Below are 25748 nucleotides of genomic sequence, written 5' to 3'. Positions count from 1 at the left end.
TCTGCAGTGCTGGTTCGATCCCCACAGGCCTCGGAGCAAACCCACATGGCACGGCAGAACTCTTCTGTCTCACCTGCTGCTCCCCTCAGCAGTGTATTTCATCAGTCTGCCTGTTCTGTTCCCCACTCTGTCTCTGGTGAATCCTCTCACCCTCCTGCACATCTGGCCTGTACCCCGGTTCTTGTACAAATAAAATAAATCTTAAAAAAAAAAGGAATTCTATATTTGGCGCTTTATTTTATCCTATTTATTCTTTACATTAACTGTTTGATGTACTTTTTGTAGCTGAGGAATCCAAAGCTCAGAGAGCTTAAATAACATGATTAAAGTCATATAGCTAGTTGCTCAGATTCTATTCAAAGCAAGGCAGCCTAACTTCAAAGACTGCTTAATTTCCCTGCTGTTGCCTATTGCATCTCTCTATAATGCAATTTTCATTTTTTTCTGAGTTGAAAAACAGTGAAGCATGCCCCATCTATCTTTTTAGGTATATAATAATCTTTAAAGCTAAGTTGCCTCACCATTGTAAACTGGAGTTTTAATAGAAAACAGCATATAATCAATCTATAGACAAGCCCATTACAGAGAGAAAAGGCAAATTCTATATTGAAAAATAGAGCATGGCCCCTTCAAAACTGGTAACATGACACACAAAAGATGAGCCAAGAAAAATGCATCCTCACATCATGCTGCAAGTCTTTCACTTAATGCTGTTTTTACAGCTTGCAATTTTGTGAAAAGCAACACATATGAGACTTTGCTCTCAGAAATGTGGGAGTGGACTTTACTACAAAATGCTGCTCTCAAATTCAGACTGTGTCTCTGCCCGCCAGGTATGTGTCTATGAATTTGTAATCCAGAGAAAGCGACTCTAATAAACTAAACAGGATATTTCCCAAGGACTCAGAGTCATGAGGCAGCAGATCTTATATAACCTAATCTGACTTGATTTGGCGTAACTAAAAATGATTTCTTACCAAAAAAATTTACATTTTCATATATTGGTGATTCTGAGCAGATCTATCTATGTATTGCTATTATTTGTTTCATGCCAAAATAAAAAAACAATTAGTAAAGCAGAGAGTACCCTTTCAGAGAAAAAAAGCTGTCATTGTTTTTAAAAATACCTGATTTGGGAAAATGCATCAGGAAAGCATGTAATAACTCTGAAAATCTCATTTCACTATGTGAATGAGAAGGGATTACTGCTGTGTACAAACTCAAAAGGATTCTTTGTTTTCTGACCTTAAGCTCTGTCCAGATTTCTGTGTTGTGTGGAGAGTGCTAAATATTATCGAATTAAGATGAAAAATGGATTCAGTACAGCAGGGGCCCCTTATCTGTGGTTTCTCTCTGTGGTTTCAGTTACTTGTGGTTAGTTAGCCTTGGTCCAAAAGGATTACGTACAATAAGATACTTTGAGAGAGACCATATTCCATTGGCATATCTTTTATTACTGTACATGTTACAATTGTTCTATTTTATTATTGCTGTTAATTTCTTACTGTGCCTAATTCATAAGTTAAACTTTATCATAAATATATATAGCTAGGTGTCAATGCTATCCTTAGTTTCAGGCACCCAAGGGGGACTTTGAACATACCCCTATGGATAAGGGGTGGGGCTGTTGCAATGCAAAGTTAAAGATTTCAAGTATCCAGCTGACACCAAAAGGGGCTGCCCGGTATAAAGGAGATTCTAAAATGACTCAGACATATCACAATTGCTGTCAAGATAGTAGCCAATATAGGATGAGAGAAAAGCTAAAGGATTTTAAGATGGTGTCTATATCAGTTTCCCGCCCCCACCAACAGTTGAATTTCCTGAGCCCTCTCATTTGCCGAAGCAAAGACCCCTATCTGACTGTACCCATCCATAACCCATCTCTCTATGAGTTAAAAGGGGAGACGCTAAGTTCACACCACCTGGACCTCAGTCCCAGTTCAACCATGAGTTACCATTATAAATGTGTGCAAGGTACTCAGATTCCTTTATCTACCAAACACTTGCTTAGCAATGACCTAACCAGGCACTTGTTTGAAGCTCTTCATACTCTTAACCAAAAAAAGGTGATCATTATTATTACTCCCATTTTATGAAATGAGAAATTAACTCCCAGACTAAGTAATTTTTCCCAGTGAAAGGGTAATAGGGCCGAGAAGAGCAAGAGTCACCCCCAGCCAGGTTAGTTCTGGGGTCCATGCTCTTTCCCACTACCAAACTGGGCATGCTGTCCTGTGCAACCATCACTCCTTGGGACTTTGCTCCGGCTTCCTTGAGAAAACCCACACAAAACAACTGAGAGTAAAAAATGCATGTTCTCCGTCAGTCTGGGGGTCTGAATGAGTCTGTTGTTGTCAAGTTGAGGTGCCTGGTAGGTCCTGCCTGATCCCAGAGCTTTCCCAAATAGTCTGCAAGACTGGCATGGTCCCCTCACCTGGATTTCTGCTTTAGTTTTCCTGATTGGCATTTCTGTTTCCACTGGACTGTCGCGCAGACCTGACCCTCCAGCTCACTTGGCTGGTGTCCTAACTATTTCTGCACCAGAAACCAGGTGTGCTTGGTCACAGGACTTATATTCCAGATCCAGCTACACTTCACTTTCACTGGTTGATTTGCTCCTGGGTGTCCTTGACAGGTCATATTATTCCTGTATCAGTTATAACTACGTGAGAAAGTTTTCAGTGACTTGAACTAGCCTGGTGAATGGGAAAAGGAATAAACCCAAGGGTCCAAGATTTGGGTTTAAATCTTAGCCTCAGCTATATTTTCATGAGACAATCATCTCTCTGCTTTGTGACTTGGTTTCCTCATCAATAAAAATGAGGATAAGAATTTTCACTCCCATGGGCATTGTTAGATTTGAACATGATTTTATATGTGGATATATGTAGTCCTGGGTGTAGCTGAAGTAAAGGCTTGATAAATTTCCTTTTTCTTGCTTCTAAAAGTGAAGGAGCACTCCATATATCTGAAAAATAACTCAAGTTAACCTTTGTACTGGATGACGCACCAACTCAGATTCTCACGCTGCTGTAGACTGGAATTGCTGAGCTTAAGGCCGCATTGCTGGGACTCATTCAAGGATGAGGGGACAATCAATGCTTGCATCATTCTAGACTACTTGCAATGAAAATAAGTATCATGATATCTTTTAGAAGTAGTTCCACCCTTGGCACTTCTAGTTGTTTTGTTTCATTTTTTGTCTATGTATACATGTTGTAAAAGTTTATAGTTAGGAGACATGCTATGGTTTGTTTTGTTTTGATAGGATGCATGATTGTTTATGCTTGGAAATACTAAGAAACAAAATATAAAATAAAATTGCCCACAGTCAAAATGTAGTTTAGGTGTCATCAGGGCTGTAGACACAGTGAGTGTAGTGAAATAGAAGGATTATCTTGTAATTTCTGAGAAAGACTGGATCAAGCCTCCCGGCTTGGGAGGTCCACTAACTGCATTATACATAACCCACAGGCCCTGAAAAACTGCACCAGAACTTTTGAGTTTTACATGTCATTAATCTGAGAATGGCCACAAGTTATTTTACAGTCATTTTTGTGATGTGCAAAGGAAGTTGAGATGTAATCTAATCAGTGAGGCTGGAGACTCATGTGCATTACTCATTTAACAATTAGGTTAGCACGTGTGTCTGATTATTCTTTTACGTACTTCATTCCTTGTAGGTGCTTTTTAATTATACAGAAACGGATAAGCATGCTTTGCTGAAGCAGACCTTGCATGAACCAAGACAGAAAAGTGATCAGTGGCATTTAATGTGAATTGCAAATAATTTTCATCAGTCTACACTATTGATTTCATTAGGATTATGAGTTCTTGGTTAAAGAGCTGGAAAATGAAGGTAAATATTCTGATCTTGGTCAAATTGGGATCCATGGCATGGGATTTGTGAAGTCTTTTCAATATTTACTGCATTTTTCAGGATGATATTGTAACTACAGATATATTATATAATAATCACATAAATTTTTATTTTCTTATAATTTCGAAACATATGCATCAAGTTCAATTCTCAAGCCTTAGTTAAAAAAAAATCAGAAAGAAATCCTTGCACATGTTGTCAAAGTAAAAGCATGTCCTCCAGAGACCTTTATCCTCAGTCACCATACCCCAAACATAGAGACTGGGAAAATCAGAGAAAGATAATGAAAATGCATCATGGGGGAGGTGCCAATTCAAGTCGGAAATCCATTTAAATATATTAGTTCTAATATATCTTAGTACCAAGAAGCATCCAACTCTTTGACCACTTAGCTATGATTCAGCCTTGTCTTTGAATTCTCCAAACCAGATAACAGTGAGGTCTAAATTCAAGGAACGACAGCCAAGGAGAGAACTGCATGGCTCCTAGCAATCCTATTCTTGCTGTGAATGGGTCTCTTTCCCAAAGATACCTCTTTTCCAAAAGACAGGTATCATAAAGGAAAAGGAAGGATAAATTAGATCATGCTTATCAAAGACTCTGGTTAGTATTAAAATACTTAGAGCTACATAGTGACATAGATCAAATATCATTTGTGCCTTATCCACAGAATGCTTTAGTTTTCATGTGTGGGGTAAAAGGGCAGAAAGAAAAATTTTTAGTGAGGGTGAAGGAGTGACACATACATTCAGACACACATACACAGTCTGCAGATAAATACACAAATGCGTTACAAAACACTTGAAATAGTTTTTCTCTAGAGTTAAAGTTCTACTTCCTTAAGATGTTGAGGATTTTATAATTGTCTATGTACAAAATTCAGTTCCACATTCCCACTATACTCTCAATTGCTTTCTGATGTTGAATGATATGAAAATCCACCCCATACTTCTAATTATCCAAAGTAACGCCACTTAATGTCCAAAGTTTTACAACATTAATGAATACCCAACACTGAAAGGAAGGGAAATCTATCCAGACGAAAGGAATGGCAAGTTTGAAATTGGAGCCAGGAATTATAAAGTGGTTCAGAAGAGTACAGATCAAGGGGAAGAGAAATGATGAAGTGAAGCAAACACTAATAAATAGTCATGACAGATTTATAAACCTTGGATAAGAGTTTTGCAAATAATGATATGCATCATTAATTGCATAATCTCTTAACTAAAGAGTGAAAATGTCAAGGACATTGGTACTAAGGTTTAGTTTGCAAAAGAATTGTGTGGATATTGATGTATTCCAATCTGGCTGCTCATGTTTCAGTCAACTTGTCAGCTTTTGAGAGTATTCACCAAATTGGGATGATCTGTATAATCCAGATTCTGCTAGTTACATAGGACTATTGAGAACCTGAAACGAGGTCAGAACAGTGAGGATGCTTCAGGGCAGGGCAGTGGATAGTGAAGGAAAAATAATTATAGGCTTCTTGGTGATTAAATGCTATGAAATATGGACAGAGCTTCAAAATCTTTCTGTAAATCCAGAGCAATATTGAAGCAACAATATATTATTGAGCAAATGAGTATAATAAAGATTCCAGCAGAACTTCCAGCCCAGGTGCAATGAATACTCCAACTCAGTCATAATCAACAAGTTTGCTTACTTTCAGCTCCTTCCCTTTCAAGATTTATGGCCAGGGCCTCAGCACTCTTATCTACAAGGTCGGGCAGCTGGCCACGCTGGTCTGTCTCTCCAAGGCCACCACCGAATGCCTGCATTTTCCCCCTTTGCCTTGCCCCCCTTGTCTGGGGACTCGGCCACAAATGGTTGTGTCTGCTGAAGAACGATGTTATCAATGTAACAGGTATGGACACAGTTGTGTATAAAAGGAACTCTTGGTCTTTAAACAGGTGCTCAGACCTTACGGGGCTATCAAGGTCTGAGACCTCATGCATGAGTAACAAAGCTTTTCCTGACCTCACCATTCCTGAAGTACTGCTTATTCTTCCTCTGCCTGGGCAAAAAGTAGAATTTATTTCTACAACAATATTAAGAACATAGCCATAATGTGTCAAAGTTCAGAGGCATATTGTAGCACAATCTGGCAAGAGTTAAGGATCAGGGCAAGCTTGGAGGAAAGTCAGAAAAATTCTTCTGAACCTGATTCATTGAAAGGATTATTTTACAAAACACAAGGTGTGGTCCTATGGGTTGACTTTCATTGGTGCTGAAGGAGAAATGGACTGGATTAAATGCCCAATTGCCTATGAAAGTATTAAATAACCAAGAGGGGGGAAAAAGCAGAAGACAGCTTGACAGTCTTTCATTTTGTACATCTAGAATGGTTGTCTGTCCGCTGTAACTATTCCCCACCCCAAAATGGACACCATTTATAAATGAATTTTTTTTTTGTGGGACCCTCACCGGCGAACGGGGAACGAACCAGCGCTGCAGAGGCTGTGGGCAGCCTCGCAACCCAGCGCTCAACCACTGCGCCACCAGGGGACGCCCTATAAATGAATTTTAATCCAGAACTATGAGGATTATACATAATGGCCTATTTACCTGCAGACCTAGATTCTAAAATAATTCAAGGAACTGATTAGGAAGACTTGAGGCAGGCCCAGAGGTCTGATTCATTTACCTCACAGTGTTATATGTTCTTTATATAAATTGGGAGGGGAGTCTATCTTACATTGGGAAAAAGGAGCATGCAATATTAGCAATTCATCAATTTCAGGCGAAATCAGATTTAAAACACATTAGAATGTCAAATACCAGATACGTAGTTCACAGTGAGATTCTGTTCCAATGAGAGCTAAAAATGATATAAATTTCATAATTATGTCTCACCTTTTAGACATCATAGCTGAGAACAAATTCTAGAATTTCAAGCCGTTCCTTATGTTTAGTTTAGTTTGTTTCCTTTTGTAAATAAGGATATTAATCAACTTAGTTTCAATGTATCCATTAAAAATTAAATGTTAACAAGCTACTATGCTTAATTATGTTCACCTTTGCCTTAATTATATGCTTCTTACTCTGACTTTTAATCACTAGTTCATGCATTTTTATATTTTTATTTTCCACTCAATTTTTAAATGGCAAGAGAAATGACAATAATATAGTTAAATAAGTTTGCAACCACTTCTTAAGACAATTTAGAGATACCGTAGAACTCATGGAGGGAAAATAGTAAAAACTAAATGTCACTTGATTACTGTAGGGTAAGGAAAAATGTCAGGCTTTTCTGCCCTCCCGCCGTCAGGATAGATGATGGATCCTTGCGGTCCTGAATGCATGCCTGATGGCGGGCACCTTGAGTAGGGTGTGGGCATAGGTAGATGGGATTCACCTGGGCTAAGACTGGGCTTTTAAGGGCGGTGTCACCGGGACGCGAGTAGAAGCCGAAAGAGAAGCCAAGCAGAAGCCGAGAAGCAGCAGAAGCGGAGAGAGAAGCAGAGAAGGCAGGAGAGCCCAGATAGAGTGAAGAATTGCTGGGGGCTGGGAAGCCTGCCAGCCTCCCGGCCCCCCAGCACCCTTGCCTGCTGAGTACCAGGTAAATCCCAATAAAAGCCTGCAAAAAGCCACTGAGGACTCTGACTCCTCCTTTACCCGGTCTGCATGGGATCAGAAAACCTGTTCAGTGGCCTGTCCTGACTCTACAATTATAAATCTCTAAACTTGGCATAGAAAAGTTCACTGCAATATTCACAGAAACACCAATACATTAAAGGATACATGTAACAATAGTAGCATCCCCTCTCCCTCACTACATATTTTTGTCTTTAAAATTAGAATTCTAGCATGGTTGTAGGTAATGAGACATTCTAGAGTAACTTCAGCAGGAATAAATATGGGTTAGAAGAAGTGGAGATTGATTTGGGCCACACTGGTAAAGAAAGGGGAAGGAAGAACTTACTGAGCACCACCTGGTTACTTTAAGGTATACTTAATTATCTTACTCTTCACAGCTCCCCTTTTACTCTTCACACAACTATCTCTTTGGCATCCTCAAGGTGCTAAGCACTGTGCTTAGTAGAGACAAGAATAGACAAGATCAATCCAGTCTCTGCCCATGAGAAGGTCAGATCCTAGCACAGAAAACAAAGAATAGGCAAACAAAAACAAACCATAGGTTAGGATAATACCACAAGGACACCAATGAGTGGAGGTAGCAAATAATAAGAAGAACTTACTTCAGATAAGAATACTTAGAAAGACTGGGATAGCATGTGCAAAGGCCCTGAGATGAGAAAGATCTATGTCTACGGAGTAATGAATGGGTTGGGGAGCAAGAGTAGAAAAAGGGAAACAGAGCCTACCTGGTGGTGCAAGGGGTTAAGTGTCAGCACTATGAAGCAATCCAGCCACTGCAACAAGAGTTCGATCACCAGCCAGGGAGCAACCCACATGGTGCAGCAGACCTCTCCTGTCTCGCCCGCTGCTCCCCTCAGCAGTTATTTCAGTCAGTCTGTCCATTCTGTTCCCCACTCTGTCTCTGGTGAATCTTCTCACTGCCCCCACTCCCGCACCCCTGGTCTTGTACCCCAGTTCTTATATGCATAAATAAATGTACTTTTTTAAAAAAAATAAATTTGGAAAGTAATTAGGAGGCTATTTCTTGGTGGTGCTCTAGCTGAGAAATGAGTTTCCCCTGAATTAGAATAGGAGTATTAGAGATGAATAGAAGTGAGTAGTTTCAAGATGTATTTTGGAGGCAGGGATACATTTTGTGGTAGTACTTGTCATTTACTTATTAATATCACCACTTAACAGATGAGAGATAGCTTAAAAGCTTAGGAGATTAATTAAAGCTCTTACAGGAAATACCTTAAGGGCGGGGTTATGAACCTTGCCTTCATAAAGCCCTTATACTGCATAATACTCCTAGCTTTATTAACTCAAAGTCAACATAGGTGTTATAGAAACATGAAAGTAGAAGCTTTTGCCAGTCTAATGATTTTGAATTAGAATAATCTTTCATAACGTGGACAGCTTACAGGTTTTCACAAATTCGTCACTTCATTTCAACTGAAAGGGGCATCAAATTCTATAAGCACTCCCAAAATACATTTCTTCTGCACAAAACTTCAAAATATTCTTGCATTTCTTCCAGGACATGCTATGTTAACAACACACATACACAAAACTTTCCATTGACTAACGCAAGGATTGCAGCAATTCTGAACCATGTGCTGTTCTTACCGTAAGTCTAAATTGAGTAATTGAGTGACCAACTTGTTATTTCAGCTTTGCTAAAAATATATCCTTATCTCTCATATTTAAAATGGCCTTGGTTGCTGATAATCTCCCACTTTGCCTAGTCAATCAACACATGGACAAGGCTTAATAAAGGCAAAGATGGAGACAAAACTGAGCTGGGAAGAAACTTGCTTTTTAAACTCAATACTTATTTAGTCTTGTATTCGTTTTTCTTTCTCTCTCTTTACTGTTGCGATGTTGGGATAGAGATCATTGCTGCTCAGCAGTACCTCCATTTCTCCTTTTTCACAGGAGATGGTAGGAATGTGCTTCCTCGCCCTCTCCCATTGGCATAGCACCTACTTGCCCAAGAAACGCTTAGGAGTTCCCCCCCTGCAAGGTCCAGCAGTGTGAGAAGCCTCCATTAGCCTTTGTCTCTGATAAAGATGATCCACCATTAAGTCTTCCACCCAACTCTCAACAGAAGTTTCATGGGGGTAAAAGAACTTTGGTTGCTTTAAGGCACTGCATACTACCAGTACTGAAATTTTTGGTTTTGTTTTTGCTGCTGTTGAGTAACACACAGATTCTTTCACAGGCTTAACTTGAAGGAAACTAGTAATTTCTGAATTAGGGAGCTAGGGCAGACAGTATAGCTGGCAGAAGTGAGGAGGTTTAGATTCAAATGGATCTGGTTTTACCTCAGTCTTGCACCTGATTTGACTTCAGAGCCATCTTTCTCAGTTTGTAAGGGAAGAGAACAGCTGATGGTTTTATGTGCCCAGTGCTTACGTGTTTTCAAACCATGGTGTTCAATGAAAATAGCCATTTTTGTGAGGGATGATGGTGAATAGACAAGAAGATCTAGGTAGATATGGTCTGCAGGCAGGCTTGAGTCTGGAGAGACTGCAGAAGTGAAAAGCTGTTGTATGTCTCGTCTTCCCCTTTCTTTCCCTGCAAGCTTCTCCCTAGTCACAAGCATGCCTGTCCTCTCCTGAGGCTTTCCCTGCCTTCTCCCACTCCTCTTTCACAGACTGTTTCCAGAAAAGTATGCATCGCTCACTAAATCACTCATTAAAATAGCTGCATTTTAACAGGCGTTATTTTGAGCTAACAGACTAAAGCTCCAATGTAGTATTTTAGGCCATGGGTGGAAAAGGACGATAGGACCCTTTCACACCTGAATCCAGGATGGCAAAGAGATTTTTCTCCAACATGTTAGGACCTTTAAGCTCTGTCCATCTCCTGGAGAAAACTTTAATAAACTTTTTTATGAGGCTATCCACAGGCTATTGGGAAAAAAATACTATGTTAGCTTGGCAGGATCTTCTGTGGGCTCAGGAATAGGGACTGGCAGTACCAGTGCTATGTGTTTGCCTGACTTTTGAAAATTTATAGTGCCTTTATGTACTTACCATCTTCACATCAAGCCTTAATTAAGATCTCTGTTGTGGTTGATGGAACTGAAGCTTACAGCTTATAAATCATTCACCAAATTCACTAGATGGGAATTAAATTAGTATATATCAAAAATAAGGGCCTCTAGCCTTCAAAGCTGACCAAGATCTGAGGCATCCAGGAGGGGTGGGGAGGGGGAAGTTGTCAAAGCAGAGGAGGGAAAAGCACATGGGACTATGGTGATGAATTTTGGGTGTTTTGGTGGTGGGAGAACTACAGTGACCACACCTGAGGGGAGAAATCCTATACTGTCCAAAATTAACAACAGAGTAAAAAAAAAATACTTAATTTAAAAATAAATTAATTTAAATAAAAAAGAGAAGTGCTTCTGATTTCCAGTCAAATACCATTTGTCTATTCATTATCACAGTTTTGTTCCCTGCCTCTGGAAAACCAAATTCAATACTGTCTCTTGACTTTAATAGCATATTACATTACAGAATTCAGACATTTCTTTTCATTCAAATATTTGCAAATGTGATATTATGTTTCTACATTTATAAAATAAATAATAGAGAGAAAGCATATGACATACGAGGGTTCAAAAACTACAAATATGCTCTTTAAAATGAAATTAAAGTAAGGTGTTGTATGGAACCATGTGCTGACTAAGAATAATAACCAGAGTATCAGAGAAGTTTTATCTCTTTTCTGAGATGAAGTTCTTGCTTCCTTCCTGAAGGAAAAGAGAAGGAATGGGGAAGGATACTGAAATTTCACAATCCAACAATTAATAGAAACTGTAATTGTTTTTGTTTACCTAAATATAATTCCTAACAGCCTATCAATTCTCATTTTAAACATTCGGACCATCTTAAATGTACAACCCAAAAAACTTGCAGCCAGGCAGAGCTAGGTTTGAATACTACTTATACTATCCAAAATTATAGACCTTGGGAAGGTAAGTTGATTATGCTCTAATTTATTTATTTTTTTAGATTTATTTATTTATGCATACAAGAACAGGGGTACAGGCCAGAGGTCTGGGGAGTGAGAGGATTCACCAGAGACAGAGTGGGGAACAGAACAGGCAGACTGACTGAAATACACTGCTGAGGGGAGTAGTGGGCGAGTCAGGAGAGGTCTGCTGTGCCATGTGGGTAGCTCCCTGGCAGGCCAGGGATCGAACTCATGCTGCAGAGGCTGCGGATTGCTTCATAGTGTGGTGCTTAACACCTTGGGCCACAAGGGAGGCCCATGCCCTAATTTAGAAACAAACCTCAAGTTCCCATTTCTAAAATGGAAGTAGCAATCCCACAGAATGGTGTTGAATAGTATATGAGGTAGTGAATACAAAACACTATATGTTGTACATTTTTAAAATGTTGCTTCCTTTTTCCCTTTACTTCATATAAAATCTCATTGTTCTCTGATTTCTATTCCCCAGAATCTTACAAATAAATGGATTTTATTCAGTTAATAAGCATTGGAAGGAAGGAAGAGAGGAAGGAAGGAAGAAGAGAGGGAAGGAGGGAAACAAAGCAATTTTAAAATCTGGTAGAGAAGACCTCCCCTGGAGGCACAGTGGTTGAGCGCTGGCCTGTGAAGCTGCCCGCAGCCTTTAGAGTGCTGGTTCGATCCTGGCCACCGGCAAGGGTCCCACATGGCACGCAGACCTCTCCTGCCGTGCCCGCTGCTCCCCTCAGTAGTGTATTTCGTTGGTCTGCATGTTCTGCTCCCCGCTCTGGCTCTGGTGAATTCTCTCACCCTCCCACGCTTCTGACTATACCCAGTGCTTGTATAAATAAATTTTAAAAAAAATCATTAAAATCTGGTAGAGATATATTTCCTTCTCTGAGTGAGCTAAATTTATTCTATCTGTAAAAATTGGAAACACGTGATGATATCCTACCCTTGTCTTCTTTCTAGAGAAGAGATATAGGAAAAGTAATTGCTTGCTGGAGCTCTTCCAATAACCACCAGAAATTGGTAATTTTTTCCCAAAACAGAACCTCCTGCTGTGTTTGATTATGTCATTTATTCTTGGGTGAAACTGTTACAAATGCACATTTTAGGGTCATTAATCTCCTTTCTATGCACATTTATACAATTTTTTTTTTAGACAACTCACTGTATATCTAATCTAAGAGACAAAGGATTTCTCAGTACCCTGTTTAGGACTGATCTTAACCAAACTGTATACACCACGTGAAGCAGCTCCTTCTATACTCGCCAGAGAGAATCTTTACAAGTTTGTGCCACTATATCCACCATCAGGAAGGTTTTAGTTCCTTATAGAGTCTCAGCATCTGAACTATGAAATTATCAATCACATGGTGAGTGTTGTTAAATGGACTATCAGTGCTGTCCCTATATTCCCTACAATTATTTGTATAGAGAGTGACACCCTAGGGAATTATGGGCATTTATAATTAGATATTACTGGGGAACCATTTCAAGAAAATGATTTGTTCAGCTGTGTGGCAGATTAGTAACTGCCTGGTGTTGGCAAAATCTCTCACCGTAACTGTGAATAGAAACAAATGTTGATACAAAAAGAACTTTAGAATTATGGTGAATGTTCCACTATTCTTTCCAAAAAACATTTGCATCACTTCCTAGAAACATAAGTACATAAGTAAACACTATTTTTCCTTTTAAGAGGTGTGGAGGGAGAACGTAAATATGGCAATAAAATTAAAAAAAATAAAGCTAATGGGATTTTACTGGAACAACTTCCAGTCAGGGTCAGATGAACAACGTGTGCATTGGGAGCAGACACTGCACAGTGTTCTATGAGACCGCGACTGACCTTTTATAGCCTCCAAACCCCACCATGGTGTCAACAGTTGACTTTGATATCGACAAATCAGGAGAGACAGTTGACCCTAAACCCAAGATGAGACTTTTTATTAGCAGACCAGATACAGCTGTTTGTTATGCTCTTTGGAAGGTTTGTTTGCAAATAAAAATCCCCAAATCAGCAAGTCTGACTGGAGAAGGCAACAGCTAGACAATCATTATGCTTTTTGGTCAGTAATAACATCATGTGCTAGATTTGTTTTAATATGCCTTTGTTCAAATGACTTGGCAAATCTTTAATTATCTTCTTTTAAATGAGTAGCATCAGACTTCTCTTCAAATGTTAATCTCAAGGTGACTATCTTGCTCCAATTTAGAAACTACCAGGAAAGAAATATGATAATTTAAAGCAGTAAAATAAACCTGAGTTGATAACATAAGTACAAAAATTCCGACACCCTCCCACTGTCCCCAACATAAATTGTGCGATTAGACTTTGTCTAATACGATCTCTTAAAATAAGACGCAAACAACACAACATAATCCCACCACTTGCTTTATGGTGTTTACAATTTATTTATCATAAAAACTTCCAGATGTTTCAGTGTCAGAAATATAACCATTTTTGAATTGTCTTTCTTAATTGAAGCCAAGGTTAGAATGCTTCATTGAGATTTTATTCAATCCTTAAGCCTTTTAAATCCCAGAAGCAATTTCATATTAGGCCTTATAGTTTTGCAGTTTTGATGTGTCGTCCTCCATAAATCAACCAACCTGTTTGTTATGGGTTGAATTGTGTCCCATTCCCTCCAAGTAAATTCATGTGCTGAAGTCCTAACCCCTGGTACATCAAAATGTGATCTTGTTTGAAAATCGCATCATTGCAGAAGCAATTATTTGAGATGAGGTCATACTGGAGTAAAGCAGATCTCTAACCCAATATGACTTATGTTCTTACAAAAAAAAAAAAAGGGGGAAATCTGGACACAGAGATAAAAACATTTCCTGCCTTAGCTAGTAGAGATGATGGGCAAATAAACCAACAAATTACAACAAAGATGGATGTTTAATCAGAAAAGAAGTGTTCTTGAAAGAAGTGGTACTTGAACTGATACACAGAAGATAAGTTAGGGTCAGTCACATAAGAAAGAGGAGAAGGGACTACCCACTATAGAAGGAAACATGAAGTGACAGTTTGGCATAGCTGGAAGCAAGGTGGGTAGAGAAAAAGAGATCAAGCGTTCAGCAGAGACTAGATCATAGACAGTTCCAAGGACTAAGTTAATGATTTATTTTATCCTAAAGGCCATAGAAAAATATTAAAGATGTTAGGAAGGAAAATAACATAAACAAGTTTTCATTTTATTAGCATTTCACATCAGAAATAAAATTTAACATTTCATTAACATTTAACATCATCTTGGCAGCAGAAGTGGAAGGTGATTAGAGGGCCTAGAACTAGAAGCAGGATTCCAGTTACCAGGGTAACTCAGGTGGGAAATGCTGGAGGCCTAGAATATTTTAAAATTAATTAATTTATTTTCTTACATTGTTGTTCATTTTGGTATAGTGGGGCCTTCCCTGGTGGCTCAAGGGTTTAACACTCCGCACTATGAAGCTATCGGCAGCCATTGAAGCATGAATTCGATCTCCAGTGAAGAAGGTGACCCACATGGTGCAGCAGACCTCTCCTGACTCACCCGCTGCTCCTCTCAGAAGTGTATTTCAGTAGATCTGCCTGTTCTGTTCCTGACCCTGTCTCTGGTGAACCCTCTCACCCCCACCCTCCCCAGACCTCTGGCCTCACCCCAGTTATTGTATGCATAAATAAATAAATCTTTTTTAAAAATTGTATAGTATTTAATTTCCCCCCTCAGGTGTAGTCCACACGTCTCCCACCACCACAGCACTGGTGATCCACACCTTGTACTTGTTCCCTCCCTTGTTTTGACTCCTCTCTCTCTCCCTCTCCCGCTTATGTGGAGGCCTAGATTTAGTCCAGCCAGTGAAGATGAAGTGATAGAATTGAGAAAAATATGCAGAACTGGTAGAATTTAAAGGTTGGCTAGATATATGGGAAGGAGATTAACTCAAACTTTTGTTATCTTTTATTTTCAAAGTCTTTAAAAGAATATATTACTACCGTTTCCCACTGACTCTACATTCTTAGTATGATATTTCTTAACTTTGCTTGAATATCTATTTCTAACTTTTTTAAAAAAAGATTTATTTAGTTATGCATACAAGAACTGGGGTGTAAGTCAGAGGTTACGGATGTGAGAGGATTCACCAGACACAAAGTGGGAAGCAGAACAGGCAGATGTACTGAAGTACACTGCTGAGAGGAGCAGTGGGTGAGACAGGAGAGGTCTGCTGCGCCATGTGTGTTGCTCCCTGGCAGGCTAGGGATCGCTGTAGTGGCTGGCAGTAGCTTCATAGCGCTGTCTTTAACCCCTGCACCACCAGGGAGGCCCCTCTATTTCGAACTCTTTGCCAGCAGCACCAGCATCCCCCACCACATAACCACAATGATAAACAGTATTTATGGAGCCCATACTACTAAATTATAATTTGTAACAACGTCAGTTGTTATTTTTCCTTCCTTTCTATGTTATCCCTGTATTTTTATTAATAGTCTCTGTTTGGTTTTGTCCTGTTTTTTAATGGTGTTGTGTTTTTTTTTTTAATAAGTAATTTCTTCTGTCCTTCCTGTGCCATAGTATTTCAGTGTTTATTATTTGCTTTTTTATGTTTTGTATGCATGCCTGCAGTTTTAGCTTCTATTATTTTCTTAAAGTAATGCTGCACAAATATTTCTTGTCCATTTCCAAGGCATTTAAGTGGATTTAACATTCAGTTATAAGTCAAACAAACTGATTAAAAGCAATAATTAGTAATCACTAACTTTTATTTTATTCTTTTAAAGATTTATTCATTCATTCATTCATTCATTTATACATACATACATACATACATACATATATACATACATACATACAAGCACTGGGGACAGTCAGAAGCGCAGGAGGGTGAGAGAATTCACCAGAGCCAGAGCGGGGAGCAGAGCAGGCAGAAGGACCGAAGTACACTGCTGAGGGGAGCAGCGGGCGGCAGGAGAGGTCTGTGTGCCTTGTGGGACCCTCGCCTGGTGGCCGGGGATTGAACTGGCGCTGCAGAGGCTGCGGGCAGCTTCACAGCCCAGAGCTCAACCGCTGCGCCACCAGGGGAGGCCCATCACTAACTTTTATTAAGAAATCAACTATAGACTGTTTTTCATTTACAAAGCTCTTGTATATTTATTTTTGGAGAGCAAACACTATGCTCAAAGAAGTCATAAAATGAGAATATTTTTACTGTCCTCATTTGTTCAAATTATTTGATCTATATCTTTAGCAATACCTTCATTTTGCCTGTAGATGTAGAGTTAAAATTCAGCTTCTATGACAAGGTAAGAAACGACAATCACAGGGCCTCCCCGGTGGCGCAGCAGTTGAGCTCTGGGTTGCAAAGCTGCCCGCAGCCTCTGCATCACTGGTTCGATCCCCATCCTCTGGGCAAGGGTCCCACATGGTGCACAGACCTCTCCTGCTGCCCCTTGCTCACCTCAGCAGTGTATGTCACTCAGTCTGCCTGTTCTGTTCCCCTCTCTGGCTCTGGTGAATTCTCTCACCCTCCTGTGATTCTGACTGTACCCAGTGCTTGTATAAATAAATCTTAAAAAAAAAAAAAAAAAGACAGCTGCAATGAGATATCTCACATCTGTAAGAATGCCTTATATCCCAAAGACAGGAAGCATTAAGTGTTGGTGAAGATACAGAGAAAAAGGAGCTTTCATGTACTGTTGCTGGGAATGTAAGTGGGACATAAATTGGTGGTCACTATAGAAACAGTATGGAGCTTCCTCAAAAATTTTACAATGAAACTAACATACAATATGATCTAGCAATTCTACTCTTGAGTATTTACCTGAAGAGTATGAAGATACTCATTTAAAAAGATATATACACCCCTATGTTCATTGCAGCATATTCACAATAGCCAGGTTATGAAAACAAAGTACCCATTAGTGGATGAACTGATAAAGAATACGCAGTATATACACATGATGGAATAGTACTCTGCTATCAAAAAGATGAAACCTTGCCATTTGCAACAACATGGATGGACTCTAAGGGGATTAAATTCATAAAATAAGTCAGAAAAAGAAAGACAAAGTCCATATGATTTCACTCGTATATAGAAAATAAATAAACAAAGCAAGTGAATAAAGAACAAAAACCCTTAGATTCTGACAACAGAGTGGTGGTTACCACAGGGGAAAGGAGTAGGAAGTGAGGAGAATGGGGAGAGGGGTTCAAATGGATAGTGATGAATGGTAACTAAAACTTTGGTGGTGAGTGTGATGTGATATATTCATTAAATGAGGTGTGAACTGTACTGTTGAAACATATAGTATTATAAACCAGTATTACCACAATTTAAAAAAAGTCATACTCACTAAATGATCAGTTATTTTACATGCAGACTTTAATTTTTCTCATTTATTTTTTTAATGGCAATCACCCACATTCAATGAATAATTAAAGTTGTTTTCTTCAAGAAGCCTAAAGAAGACATCTAGGAGACTAGATGCCTGAATTTAAAGACTGACCAAAGCGGTAAAAGATCAAAGTAGAAATGTGAATAGAGAATCAACTGTCAACTACATGCCACCCTTCCTCATGGTGCTGCATAATTAGTTGTTTTAGGCATTATCACATAGATTGTAGTGTGGTCACTTTATTGTTCCATCAAGTTTTTATTGAGGAATTTCTATGTGCTTATTAGCACTGTACTAAGCTCTATAGATACAAGAGATAAAGCAGTCATACTGCCCACAAGGAGCTAACAATAGAGTTTAGTAATTTTTTAAAAAAAGAATTACAAAGGCTCTTAAAATATATAATATACAAATTATTCTTATATAAAAAAGCATTTCACATAATGAAAGCCAAGTAAAGGTTTAGAACATGAAGAAAACAGAAAAACATTTTTATCCATGGGATGAGACTAGAGATATTTTGAATTAACAAAATATTCAGTAAAAGTCTGGATTCATGAAAAATATGAGCACAAATATTTTAAGACAAAAATTAAACAGTTAAGTATTCCTAGTAATTATAGTATATCAAATAAGGTGTACTTACAGATATCCTTATGCTACCTGAATAATTAAAGTTATCCCTACTACTGAGAATGCTGGGAAAAAAATTTGTTCTCTTAGATAGTTTAGGCGGTTACCTTGTAACCTGAATTTCACTATTTATTTGATTTTTTAAAGTCATTCCTATTGACAGTGAAAATGCAAATCAAGTCAACTCTGAATTTTCATTTATTTTGTGGACCAAAATCCACTAAAACTCTAAGGCACATGTACACATGTACATATAAAAGATAATTAATTTTTTCCCGCCCTTCTTAGGAGAACTTGACTATCTATAGTTTCGGCTAGAAGGCCAGTCTTCTAGTTCTACTTATGCCCTGCTCCCTTCTTTTACCCTGGCTCTAGGATGTCGGCAAGGTTGGGTGTGCTAATTCCCAGCACCAACCCCTCTTGGGAGCTGCGCTGCTGGGTTTTACTGAGTGGCAATCATTCTGAAAGCACTGGTTCTGCAATGGGATGGCTGTGGAATTAGGCAGGAGTTCATTTCTTCTGTCGAGATTCAGATAAGGGCTTGACTGGAGGAAAAAACTCCTGGAAGATTGTTTTCTGTTTTTCTCACTCTTTCCCACAATCGTCAACTGTGAAATCCTGCCCACCTTCTTAAACATATGCTCAAAATTCAGTCCAAGAAGTCAATGTAACTCTCAGGGATGTGGATTATATAACAAACCTGGTCTCCATGGGCATTACTAATAAAAAAAAAAAAAATTAAAAGAAAAAAAAAAATGAGGAAACAATCCAAATCAAAATATAAAGTTCTCCTCAGATGGGAAGAAATACACAATCAGGGAAGCAGGAATTGCAAAAAAAGAAAAAAAAAAAAAAAAGTCCAAGTCCGTTCTTTCATGATCTGTTAGAATAGAGAGAGATGTAGTAAGGATTGATAGGGAATCGTGTTTATTTTATGATGTGAAGAGTAAGTATCACAAAATTTACTTAATTTTTAAAAAAATCACATTAGAGTGTTCCTTCCAATAAAGATGTGGAAACTAAGTATCTCTCTTCTTTTCCACCTCATTTGCTTTCCCAGGGAGTCCGAGTTCACAGCAAAGCCCAATCTAGAAGATGTGCTCTATATGCACACATTTAGGAGAATTATGTAGGACTATAAGGGTGAGTGGAGTGGATATTTTATTGGTCTCTTGATTTTTAAACTATTGGCAAGAATCAACTAGCGAAGTGCTATACTTCAGGCATAGTTGCACATTATGTCTCTAGTGAAAAACACTTTGATCTTTCCCTGAGCTACGGAAGTGATTTTTTTTCAGCTACTTCAACCATGAGAGAAGGAATGGCCAAAGGTATTGAGTGGCTCTAATGTTCACATCCTTGATAAAAACCTACACTGAAAAGAGGGGTTAATGTACCCGGCATTAGCTAGGAACGACAGGAAAAGAGCTTACTGACTTTGGAAAGTTCAGCCTACCTGGAAAGTCAAGTGTTTTTTATCTTTGAAAAAAATTTACACATTTCTCATTTTTTAAAAAAAAGGTGGGCACAGTGTGGTAATAACATTTAAAAGAGGGGTTCCTGGGTCTCCCTGGTGGCCAAGGGGTTGGGACACAACCTATGAAGCTGTCTGCAGCCACTGCAGCATGAATTCAATCCCTCGGCTGGCCAGGGAGCTACCCACATGGCACAGCAGACCTCCTGACTCTCCTGCTGCTCCCCTCAGCAGTGTATTTCAGCCAGTCTGCCTGTTCTGTTCCCTACTCTGTCTCTGGTGAATCCTCTCGCTCCCCCAAGCCTCTGGCCTGTATCCCAGCTCTTGTATGCATAAATAAATAAATCTTTAAAAAATAATAAAAATAAATAAATAAAAGAGGGGGTCCTATACTTCCAAAATACAAGCAACCACGCAGACCAAAATTTCCTCAATTAAAAATTTTTTTTTTTAAATCACACAATGCAGTAACACCCAGGAAGCTATTTATTCAACTAATCCCACAGTCAATTACAGAAATAATGAAAGTAGGTGTTTGAGAGAGGTGTATCACATTTGGCATTATGTTCTGCTTTATAGAGTCTTCATTCATTGAAATACATGTTATATACAAAGATCTAATCAGATAGACAGCAAGAATGTGCTAACCACATGGTGAACATGATGAATTTTGATGCCTAATTAAAATAAGAGTAGCTTAGCCTTGACAAGATCCTGGAAACTGTACTTACTATGAAAACTCAGTGACATGCAGGCACTTTCATAGTCTGAGAGTTGATCAGTCATAAAATCAGACTGAAGTTAGTCTCAAAGAACTCCTGGAGGAAATTTGAGTGAAGTCATAAAAACAAGAATAACTCCTCTGGTAAGAAAGCCTTAGTCAGATTTAAGTGCTTCTGTGGCATTTGAATTGCTAGAGCTATTCTGAGCTTGAACTCGAGAGGAACAGAGAGATGGGGGAGAACTATACTCTTATTTAGGCAGTTTCTAACTCTCACCTTTCCAAATGGTCACTCCACATCAAGGTTGAGGAACACTGGTGTGGTAAGGAGGTGGAACTGGATGCATAGTTGTTTGTGTGCTGCCTGATCTGTGAACAGACAGAGGGTTTCAGTGGACAGGGTTATTGATTACTACTCCTTTTGTCAGATGACACTGCTGGAACATTTTCAAAAAAAATGCAAAACCAAAGTCCATACATCAACTCACATTATCTATGATCAAGTAAATATTTTTTCAATGACTAGTTATTAGTTAATATTTTATTTTATTTATTTTTTAATTTTTTTTAATTGAGGTAACACTGATTTGCAACACTATGCATGATTCAGAGGTATAGGATCACACTTCTTTAGATGTTTGGAGCACACTACACCCACAACCAAAACACCCATAATGTTCCAAAACAGTCCCTAGCGCCTCCTCTCACTTTTGCTCCTCACCTTCACGCTCAGCCAAGTAGCCTCAACTCTACAGTCAGATTTCTAGGGTTTGGTTATTTTTTTTTCTTTGTTTTGGTTCTCTGTATTTCACATATGAATGAAGTCAACAATATTTGTTTTTCTCCTTCAGACTTATTTCACTTAGCATAAAAATTTATTCCAGTTCCATTAATATTGTTGCAAATGGCAAGATTTCACCTTGTAGCTCAGCAGTATTTCCTTGTGTATGTAAACCATGTCTTATTAATCCACTGTCTGTCGGTGGGCCCTTAGCTTTGTTCTATAACTTGGCTATTTTAAATAGTGCTGCAGTAAATATAGGAGTACATATATGCCTTCAAATAAGTTTTTTGAATGCTACCTGAAGAATGATAAAGATGTTCTAGATATTATCTTCCTGAGACTATATTAATCCTGCCTCCATGCTTTGCTCTCCACTCTTATTTCACCCTAAATATTACCTAAATGTCTAATATAACTTCACCCTAAATATTACCTAAATGTCTAATAGAACTTCTAACTCCCTAGATTACTTATCACATCCCTTGTACAATGCTGAATAAAAACTACTTGACTGCAAATGATGGGTGTAGATAAATCTAATTTGCCCAATACCCAGCTTTCAGTGACTTCTTGTTGCTCTTAAGATAAAAGACCAGGTCCTCCCTGGTGGCACAAGGGGTTAAGTGTTAGCACAATGAAGCTATCCCCAAGTACTGCAGCAGGAGTTCAATTCCCGCCTGCCAGGGACGTGAACCACAAAGAGCACAGACCTCTCCTGACTCGCGTGCTGCTCCCCTCAGCAGTGTATTTCAGTCAATCTGCCTGTTCTGCTCCCCACTCTGTCTCTGATAAATCCTCTCACCACCACCACTCCCCACACACACCTCTGGCCTGTACCCCAGTTCTTGTATGCATAAATAAATAAATCTTCAAAAAAAAAAAAAGAAATCTGCCAAGTAACAGCAGGAACATGAAGGATTCCTGGAATCAAAGGAAGATTGAAGAGGGATTTCATCTGCTGAGGTCACCCAGAATGTGCTTGAATTTTACAATAAAGGTAAAGAACTCCATAGAGCTAGAACTGGGGAGAGTTGAATACAGCCAGAGTCACTTATTGAATATCAATACCACCTGATTGTAAGTTCCATGGAAGCAAGGTTTATATCTCTCTTGTTTTCTTTCTATTCCTCATATCACAGTGCCTGGTGCACTGTGATAAACTTTGGATAAACTTTGAAATGGATAAACTTTGAAATATTTTCCGGATGAATATATGAATGATCTTTTCAACAAAACTCAATTCTTTCAAATCAGGGACTGTGTTGTAAATATTCTGTAACTCCAAAGGGCCCAGCAAAATATCTGGCACAGAGTGGCACTAGTTAGCTCTTGCTGGCTGATTTACATTGCACTCTCTACGTAGAAAGGAGATTTTTTCCCTTTAACTTAGGTGATAAACAAGCACACCTGCTCTAATTCACATCCTGCTTGATCTTTTTTTTTTTTTTTTTTTTGCACTCCCAGCTCTGCTAGCGCTGTAAAGGTAAACCAAGTAAAAGGAAGGACAATTAATTGGTATCAATAATACAGGACACAAGAAACTAACTTTTTCTTGCACCACTTTTGCTGATCAGTCTCATTGATTAGTCTCTTTGGTTTGGCAATTCCCCCTGGAGTTTCATGGCTCTCAGAATCAGGATGCAGCTCTATTCCAGCAAACAGAACCTGAATTTCATCCTAAAATATCCTGCCCTGCTGAGACTTACTGTCATGGAGAACATAAGTTGCCTAGAGGTCTGTTAGTACCCATAATTGTTGGGTTGATAACCGAAAGATTGTTGTTACTAAATAAATATACAGTATGTATGGCTTCGCTATTGTCCTGTGGCCATCTTTAATGTTTCTAATTGATTTAAATAATATTATTTAAATAGATTAAAACAGCAGAATTATTTTCACTATTCAAAATTCCTCTGAAAATAAAAGAATAAAGGCAGCCTAGGAACTCACAACCTATTTAAAGGAAAAATACTTATAAAAATGAATTTTTTCAAAACTCGGCAAGAATGAGTCATTACAGTTCAGAAAAGCAGGGAAACAAACTATTTTGGTAAAATGGTAAAATTCTTTACATTTTTAAATACCTCCCAATGATTGTCCTGTATCATTGACACTATTGTCTCCAGTCCAGTCCCCACACTAATGCAATCCTCCTGTCCTTACAGCCCCAGGGAAAGGGGAGGGAGAAAACAGGGAGGGGACTTTACAGATGAAAGCTCTTCAAAAGCTAAGAGGAGGAGACAATGTAGGAAGAGAAAGGTTGATAACGTGCTTCCTTCATCCTCTGCCCCCACTACTGCAGCCTCAGAAGTTGGTGTGTAATGCAAGAATAGAAACTTCAAATGTTAGGGGGAAAGGACGTCCTGAGCTAATTTCATACAGGCTTTGTGGACTCCACCCCCACTCCAGACCAAAGCCATCAAGACATTGGGAAAGACACAGTCAGACAAGCCGTTTTATATCGGGGCTGCCCTGTAACACAAACAGAAAGGAGGAATGGCTGCAAGCCTTCGAGCCATTGAGGACACAGCCCCAATGGTGGCCTGGCTCATGTGTGGACACTTGGAAAAAGGGCATAATGGCAGAGAGAGGGGCATAATGATTCTGCAAGTGTCCCCCAACCTCCATGTGGTAAAAAGACCACCTGGAATCATGGAAGAGAGAAGAAAGCAGCCGTGGAGCAGTTATGTTTAGGGCCAGGACAATGTCCTGGCAGAGACAGAAGTTCCTGTGTGTAACAGGGTGGTCCCCAGGAAAAGGGGAGGTTCCAGGTTTCCTGCTCCACCCAAAAGGAGGGTAGAGTTGAGCAGGGAGAGAAGAAGCTGCAGAGGAGACTGAGGAAGGAAGGAAGCAGGACGCAGAGCCAGAAGGAGCCCTGGAGGAGGCACATGGAGCCTAGAGACACGTGAAGAAACTGCGCTTGCCTTTTGGTCATGGACTGGGTGACACAGATGTGGGTGAGAGACCCGTGGGGAGGTGAAAATGGCAGCTTTTATCTTGATTTTGCTCTTTTCCTCCCAGACTAGTTGTCTGGTTGTTTCTGACCCTTTTCTGTGGGTCCCCACTGGAAGATGCTTTAGACTTGTGGCAGGCTTTGGGGCCTTGCTCTGGGCCAATCCTGCTTGGCTGGACTTTTACTTATGAGGGGATGGGTAACTTTGGTGCTTGATTTAGAAACTATATTCTTTGCCTTTCCTGTGTTGTTTCCTAATTGTATTAAAGTTCCTTTTCATTAAAGTCTCCTATGTTTTGTGTTGATGCAGCGGATGGCAGAACCTATTTAGAACAGGCAGGTTTGCGGGGCCTGGGGTGCCCCTCTCCCTGCCCTGTAACAGATGGACAGCATAGGCAGTGCCTAGAGGAGGAAATAGCAGCGCCTTGAGGGTCTACTCTGCCAGCAAGACAAACGTGGGACCAGATCAGCAAACTAAAACCACAGAGTTCCAAACATGCTAAGGAAACTATTCACAGGTTTCAAAAGCCCTGAATTATGGAAGATGTTGGCAGTTATTCTGGCAAACAGGCCAATGTCAACTCTAGGGAGGGTGAGGAGGACCCAACAGGGAAGACCAGGACCTACAGACAGACAAGGGGCCTCTCCTAATCTGCTCCCATTATCATGCAGGGGGATTATATGGTTTCTTCTTCACAAAGATACCCTCTCTGCTAAGGGAAGGGGAGCAGAGAAAAATAACAAAGAAGCACCATTTTCTTCCAAAAGACTGAGGTGATGCTAAGAAAAAACCAGAAGGGCAACACCTTTCACTGTAAGTTTAAGGACACATCCCCTACTGCTCCACTTCTTGGCCCTGCCCCAGTCAGACGAGAGAACAGGATTTGTGAGGACGTTTTGTTCTGTATAGAAAATTTAAAAAGAGACATTTTCAAAATGCCTAAGTTGTAGACTGTACAATTTTCACCCTAGCCACTAGCAAAAAGAGGGACTTGAAGAGCCAAAAAAGCTGATAATAAATTGGTGAGCCATTCATAAATCTGTGAATATGGACCTTTTGTTTTCCAGTTTAATGCATTATAAAGGAGAAAATCGAAAGAGTGCCCAAGATGATGAATAAAAGACCTCCTAATTCCAAATATCTAAGAAAAATTTAATAGTATATGTAAGTTCTCACATAACTTGTAATTGGAGAATCAATGGGTGGTCTCATTGCAATATTATGTCCAGTTTTTAAAATGCAAATCACAGAACATATAGCTGAGATAAACGAAAATAATCAAGTGCAATCTTAGTATATATTCAATATTACCAAGTGAGAGTTGAAAAAGATTATGTAAGATTAAAGTCTGTTT

General features: G+C 39.2%; 1 protein-coding gene across 8 annotated transcripts in view; it reads right to left on the bottom strand.

The window, feature by feature from the left end:
- PTGER3 (prostaglandin E receptor 3) overlaps positions 1-25748 on the bottom strand; it is a 243359-nt gene that overhangs the window by 157500 nt on the left and 60111 nt on the right. For 7 of the 8 annotated variants that reach the window (XM_054691024.1, XM_054691018.1, XM_054691019.1 and 4 more), the window contains one exon: positions 20934-21025. In XM_054691024.1, coding sequence (XP_054546999.1) covers positions 20934-21025 — 92 coding nt within the window. Of the gene's footprint in view, positions 1-17733; positions 19342-20933; positions 21026-25748 lie in introns of those variants that run through there. The other variant, XM_037499517.2, reaches the window with a different exon arrangement.

This window comes from Talpa occidentalis, unplaced genomic scaffold (genome assembly GCF_014898055.3).
Source record: "Talpa occidentalis isolate TD23 unplaced genomic scaffold, MPIMG_talOcc4v2.1 talOcc4.9, whole genome shotgun sequence".
NCBI lineage: Eukaryota > Metazoa > Chordata > Mammalia > Eulipotyphla > Talpidae > Talpa > Talpa occidentalis.
Note: the sequence above shows the minus strand (reverse complement) of the source record. Positions and strands in the feature narration are given on the sequence as shown.